General features: G+C 32.2%; 1 protein-coding gene across 1 annotated transcript; it reads left to right on the plus strand.

The window, feature by feature from the left end:
• Positions 1-2,278: 2,278 nt before the first annotated feature.
• On the plus strand, positions 2,279-5,524 carry LOC134531548 (uncharacterized). Its single transcript, XM_063367240.1, has 3 exons — positions 2,279-2,575; positions 2,667-2,813; positions 2,904-5,524. The coding sequence occupies exon 3, from the start codon at positions 3,396-3,398 to the stop codon at positions 5,226-5,228; it is 1,833 nt and encodes a 610-aa protein (XP_063223310.1). The 5' UTR covers positions 2,279-2,575; positions 2,667-2,813; positions 2,904-3,395; the 3' UTR covers positions 5,229-5,524.
• The last annotated feature ends 1,652 nt before the right edge of the window (positions 5,525-7,176 follow it).

The following is a 7,176-nucleotide window of genomic DNA, read 5'->3' on the forward strand; positions in this document are numbered from 1 at the left end:
TCCTATGGAGTATAAAAACCTTAAAATCTACATTGTCCACAGGACCTGATAACATACCAAATTTTATCATCAAAGGTTGCTCCTTAATCCTTGCTCCTCTCTTACAGCATATATATAATTTCAGTATTCTAAATAGCATATACCCTGATAAATGGAAAATTGCCAAGGTTATTCCTGTACACAAAAAGGGCAAAACTTCTATTGTTTCAAATTATAGGCCTATATCCCTGTTAAATGGATTTGCCAAAATTTTTGACAAAATAATATTTAAACACTTAGCGTTTAACGTAAATAATAGATTGTCTGATTCACAGCATGGGTTCAGAACAGGTAAAACAACCATGACAAACTTAGTCTCCTTTCTTAATCCTATTTATTCAGAAGTCATCAAACGTGGTCAAGTAGATGTTTGTTACTTTGATTTAGCTAAAGCTTTCGACACTGTTAATCATCAAATACTACTAAGTAAATGTTCCAAAATTGGGCTAAGTGATAAATATTTATCATGGTTAACAAGCTATTTAAATAACAGAAACTTTTATGTTTCAGTACAGAATATAAGTTCAGATCTCCACCCAACTCCTTCTGGCGTCCCGCAAGGTGGCACACTATCTCCTTTACTTTTCAATATCTACATTGATGATATAATATCTGGATTAAAGAACTCAGTTGGCACTCTTTTTGCCGATGACTTAAAGATATATAGAAAAATCTCTTCATATCATGACAGCTATCTACTACAATGTGATATTACAGAAATTGCAAATTGGTGCACAAATAATTTGGTCAATCTAAACATGGAAAAAACTGCTATCATTACCTTCTCTAGAAAAACCTACCCATTGCAATATGAATACAAACTTGATAACTCACCTATTAAAAAATCTCAACATGTCAAAGACCTAGGAATATTACTGGATCAAAAACTATTTTTTCATCTTCACATTGAAAACATTATCTCGGTATCTAACAAAATACTTGGTCTAATTAAATTTATCACCTTTAACACCTCCAATATTGACTCTATTCTCTCCCTCTATACAGCTCTAATAAGATCAAAACTTGAATATGGTTCTATTATATGGAATAGCATCAATAACACTGATATTGAAAAGCTTGACAGGATTCAATCTAAAGTATCTGACTATATTAACAAAAAATTAAATACCATCAATAACATAGATTTAAATTCCCTCCTTGGTTCATTATCAACTAGAAGAAAGATCTTAGATGCCATTTTTGTCTACCATTGTTATTATGGTAATCTTATATGTCCTCATATATTTGATGTTACTGGCATTAAAATTCCTTCTTTTAATAGCCGTAACCCACCTTTTTTGTGCACACTTTTAAATACAAATGATATTATATATAGACTTGTTAACAATTTTAATATGTATGTTAATCACTTACAACCTACCAGAGAGAAAAAACTGGTTAAAAAAATTTTTCTTTCTGTATCCAAAGATTAATTATCTTAATGCTCTAATGTTATTACCTAAATTATTTAATACCAGATGTATTAATCTAAGAATACCAACTGTATTTATCCATATAATATTATATGTTCTGTACTTATACATTTATTACTCTCATGAAACATTTTTGTTATTTTAAGTACTTTTCAGAAGTTAAGCACTCATATGGATATTTGTATGTTATGTTGTCTTGTCTTTGTTTTTGTCCTACTTTTTGTTGTTCTTATAATTTATTGTTTTGTTCTGTTACTGTATTTGTTTTTTTTACATGTCTTACATGTTGTGCCCACCGTTGGAGCCTTGTGCTGTTGGTGTGGCATGTAACAAATCAAATAAATAAATAAAAATACCCTTTGATTTGTTTTGAGAGTTATGTTTTAACATGTTGTTTGGGAGTGTGAGCATAAGACACCTGTATCACAGTTAAGTGCAATTTTTAAGTTAATATTAACTTAAGTAACAATTTTTTCAAGTTTAAATTACTTAATAATAAATATTACAAAATAATTGTTGTACTAGTAATTATTACAGAGAAATAAATTGTAACCAATAATAATGACAATAATTGGACCACTTTCTGCAGAAAGGAACCAACCCACAAAAATGGGAAAAATGAGCCAACCTCGTTACTTGAAAAATTATATCTCATTCTACATTCTGCAGAAAGAAACCAACCTCTAACTATTTTGTGCACCTATCTATGTGATTTTTAAAGAAGGACTGAAAGTTACTTGGGATGTATTACATTCTGCAAAAAGGAACCATGTTGTTAGTTCTTCTTTGCAGAAAACATATAATGGAAATTTTTTTCAGCAGAACAGAACCATGTGAGTTGGTTCCTTTTGTAGAAATGTATACCTATTGTTCTATGATCTGTTTAAAGTAAACATTGATGTTTACAGAGTGCAGATACAGACAATAATGCTAGTTATAGATTTCAAATAGCTATTACAGATTCTTAATGTGGTTAGTGTCTAAAAAATATGGACATTTTTAGCAGGGGTAAAAAATTGGTAGAGCTTTGTATATTACAAAACCCAGCTAACAATAGTGATTGTGAAGCAGGAGAGAGTTTGAGGCAAGTTCAGAGTATTGAGGTAAGTGCAGACTTTAATAACAAAAATAATAATCTAGTTATTTGGTCGATGTAAGTAATTATCATGATATAAATGTGTTATTTTATTTTAGGATGCTTCCAAGGATAATAAAACATGTGATGTTTGGCCTGGAAATAAAATGTTGTTGGATAATCCTGTTAGCAATCCAACAACTGAAAGCAACATTGATATAATACTCCAAGAAGAAGAGGGAAATAGAAGAGAGAATAATGTACAGGTGTGTGCAACATATATTATATTTAATATTGATATAAGTTATTGGTTGGAAATAAAGATTTTTAAATTCAATTATATGTTATTATTTCAGGACCCTGAATGTACTGGACTTCCAGTAGTAACTCTCTGGCAAAATGACTTTGATTCAGTACTGTTGCCAGTACCAGGAGTTGAAATAGAGTTCATTACTGCTAACTTCACAAACACATCCCTGGCTGGAAACCTAACTACAGAGATAAATGGGACTGGCTTTGAAATACACGTTAGTACCTTAAATTTATTATTAATATTATTCTTGGCCTATTTGTTTAAAAATAATATAAGTACACATTTTAATAATAACAATTTAACTATTTTAGGATACTGATCCCATCGAGAGTGTACAACTTTTGCCTGCTGATGAAACTAGTTTAGAAGTAACCAGAAAAAATGCAAACATTGTAGCATCTACAAGCCATGATATTCTTCAGGGAGAAGAAAATATTAGTGAGGTTAGTGTAAATACAATTTTATTCATGCAACAAACTCAAAAAGTGCTTGGAAACTTAAGTTCTTATAAATAAATTTTTTGTTCCAGGAGGAAATGTTAGTTCACCAAAATGCTGATACCGATTCAGACTTCGCACCTAAACCACCCGACTCTCCGCAGAAAGGATGTGATCCGCGGCCAAAGCGAGGGCGAAAGAGGAAGCATGAAACTTCAAGAGAAGAAAACAAAGCAAAACGAAATAGAAATGAAGAACATTACAACAACAAAGGTGTAAAAGTTGTAAAATCTTTCAAAGATTACCGATGCAATTGCTCACAAATGTGTCACGAGAGACTTTCAGTAGAAGTGCGAAAAGAACAGTATATAAAATACTGGGAGCTTGGTTCTTATGATGCACAAACCAATTTCATTGCTGCTCATGTGTCTGAAAATACAAAGAAAAGAAGCCAAGGAAAAAATGAAGCAAAGAGATGTTTTTCAAGACGTTACAGATTTGGCAGTGAAAATGTATGTAGGGATATATTTGTCATTACTCTTGGGATTTCAACTAAAAGAGTTAATACCGCACTAAAAAAGTTAAGGACTTCTTCCATTGCTGACAAAAGAGGCCACACACAAGGTGGGAAGAACAAGATATCGGATGGCAAGAAACAAGAAGTAGTGAGACATATTTCCAAAATACCAAAATATAAATCTCATTACAGACGGGAACAAACTGGTGCTAAATTTCTTCCCCCAGGCATGACCTTACAAGATATGTATGGAGCCTACAAAACTGAAGTTTCTGAGCCTGTTAGTTATTCCACTTATAGGCGCATCTTTCTAAATGACTTCAATCTGAGATTTAAAGCATTGAAAAAAGACACATGCAATTCGTGTGATACCTACGCAGCAAAATTGCAGACTCCGTATTCTGAAGAAGAGACATTGAAAATAAAGCAGGATCACGACAAACACATTGATATTGCAGAAGAGGCTCAAAAACTTATGAGGACTAACATGAAGGATGCAAAAGACCAACCTGCAATGGAATGTTTGACATTCGACATGGAAAAAACGTTACCACTACCCAGGATTCCTACCAATGTCATGTTTTACAAGAGACAGTTGTGGTTGTATAACTGTGGCATTCATTCTGGAAAATACAGCAAAGGTTTGTGCTACGTTTGGGTTGAAGGTCAGGCAGGTCGTGGTGCACAAGAAGTTGGATCATGTTTACTCCACCATATTGAAAATAAGATTGAGAAAGACACAAAGACACTTATTTTATGGTCTGATAGCTGTGGTGGCCAAAACCGAAACATAAAATTGACGCTCATTTTGAAAGCTGCTTTGGAATCTCATCCCTCGTTGACAAAAATTCACTTACGGTTTCTTGTATCAGGACACAGTTTCTTACCAAACGATGCTGACTTTTCTGATATTGAAACTGCTCTCAAACATCAGCAGCGTCTTTACCTTCCCGAGGACTACAAAGAAGTAATGAAGACATGCAGAAAAAGAAATCCTCTTGAAGTGGTTGAAATGAAAAAATTCATCGGAACATCCCAGCTGGAACAGATGGTTAGCAATAGGAAGATAGATGTGAACAAAGAAAAGGTTTCTTGGTTACAAACCAGAGAAATAATGCTAGAGAAGAACAAGCCTTTTTCTATTTTTCTGAGAAAAGACTTTGTAAGTGAATATTCAGAAATTGATATCAAAAAACGTCAAAGTGGCCGACCTTTAACCGGTTTCCGTGATAAACTAATACCTCTGTGGGAAAATGGTAAACCAATAGCCATCCCAAAGCTTCGTGACATAGAATCGGTAATGGATTTAATACCTGGTGATGCCAAAGAGTTCTACAAAGCCTTGTTTGGAGCTGCACAAGTAGAAGATGATGTTGATGGCTTCTCAGGAGCACCAGATTTTGATGTGGAATAGTGTAGCAGATGTTACTGTTTTTCAGACTACAAAACCAAATTTTTAAATAGAATCAGTGATGATTGTAATACTTGGTGATGACAAACAGTTCTATACAAAGCGTTGTTCGGAGCTGTACATGTAAAAGATGATGTCGCTGGCATCTAAGGAGTACCACATTTTGACGAAGTGTAGCAAATAGCTGTGGGTTTTAAACTACTAACAAACTACCTACTTATAGTTTTGAAGTATCTAGTAGTAAGTATTTTAATAAAAAATGTTACTATAAAACAGGTTTATCAAGGAAAAACTTTTATTTTATTAGTAGTTGTATGTAAATATATTTTTTATTAAAAAAACTACAAAATGTTTACTAATGTATTTACTTAAAGTTTCTGTCGTATTTATTTTTGTTAATCAAGTGTATTAAAAACTATTAATTTATAAAATCAGAAACACTAATAGTGCAGCTTGGATCATCCAACAAATTAAATAACAATATTATTCTATTCTGCATAAAGGAACCAATAAACAAAAAAACTATTTTAAGTGTTAAATAATAAACTTTATTTACTGAAATTTGGAGGGATGCTGCAGGAGTAATATAAGAGCTGTAGTAGTGAATATTGACATTCTACACATCCTTCTGAATTGTTTATTGAAGATATACTTTGACTATCATTATCTCAGTTCTTATGTTGTGTGTGTTGGTTCCATTCTGCAAAAAGTGGTCCAATTGTAAATAACTTGGAATATTCCTTGACATATCAAAAGTTTTTGATATTGCTGAGCACAAATTATTTGAAAAGCTGTAGGACATAGATATAAAAGGTATTTGCAAACAAATTACTGTTATCATATATGACAAACAGGAAGCAGATTTATCTATTTATTTTCGCTTTGTGAATCCCTCTATGTGTCTTTCAGACAATAGGGATATGAAGCATGTCAATGATACATAGATATACATGGTGTAATAATTAATTAATATTACAAATAAATATATACATGATGAGAAATCTATGTACATACACTTTGACAAATATGTTTAAACTTAGGAAATAAGCTACTTCCCTTTTAAAAGTACTGAGTTGCAAAGCTATTTACATTACAAACCTGATGTGATCTGCATAATGTAGCTAAAACAACCAATTAATAAATATACACACACATAAACTTTATTTACATACATACAGAAAAAAAAATACTGAGTGTATAAATGGTATGTTTACCATTTTAAATAAAGTTTAAATATTCATGGATGGTATAAAAGTGTGAGCTTAGAGTAAAGCCATCAATATTTATATATGCAAGTTCCCAGCTTTTCATTTGATTTTCAGAGATAGTTGAAATAATAACAAAAAAATTCTATATATATGTACACATACACACACACACATTGCATATCACTCACAAAAATACTCAGGAGTCCTGCAAGGTCGTTGGACCTCTTCTGCTCCTGATATACATTAAAGACAGAACTACTGCAGCCAAATGCAAAGTTACATGGACATATCGTTGGCAGAATCTGCTATAATAAGACATGAAGTCAAATAACCTGATGGTATGTTTAAAACAATTTATCTCCAAAACTGAAATAAAACCAAATGCATTTTTCTCAATACTAATGTATGTACATCAAAACACTACACCGTTGTCATAGCAGCGGTAAAAAATAGGTCAGCCTCCGACAATATGGTGAAATAATTTTCAGTGACACATATATGCACATCAAAGAAGTAACTCTTTAACTAGAAATGGCAATGACTTGGTCAGTTTCAAGTGACAATATAGTGGATAAATCAACAGTAACAAATGTACATACATCAAAACACTATACCTTTACATAGCAGCTGTAAAAACTTGGTCTGTTGCAAGTGTCACTAGGCTACAGTAAATAAACCAATAGTAAAAAGTGTATTTTTTTATGAAAACACCTTATCATTCCTTTGGTATTGGCTACAATTGG

This window comes from Bacillus rossius, chromosome 5 (assembly GCF_032445375.1).
Source record: "Bacillus rossius redtenbacheri isolate Brsri chromosome 5, Brsri_v3, whole genome shotgun sequence".
NCBI lineage: Eukaryota > Metazoa > Arthropoda > Insecta > Phasmatodea > Bacillidae > Bacillus > Bacillus rossius.

Excerpts from the sequence above, each read along its gene's own strand:
- LOC134531548 (XM_063367240.1), top strand. The coding sequence starts at position 3,396 with ATGTTAGTTCACCAAAATGCTGATACCGATTCAGACTTCGCACCTAAA.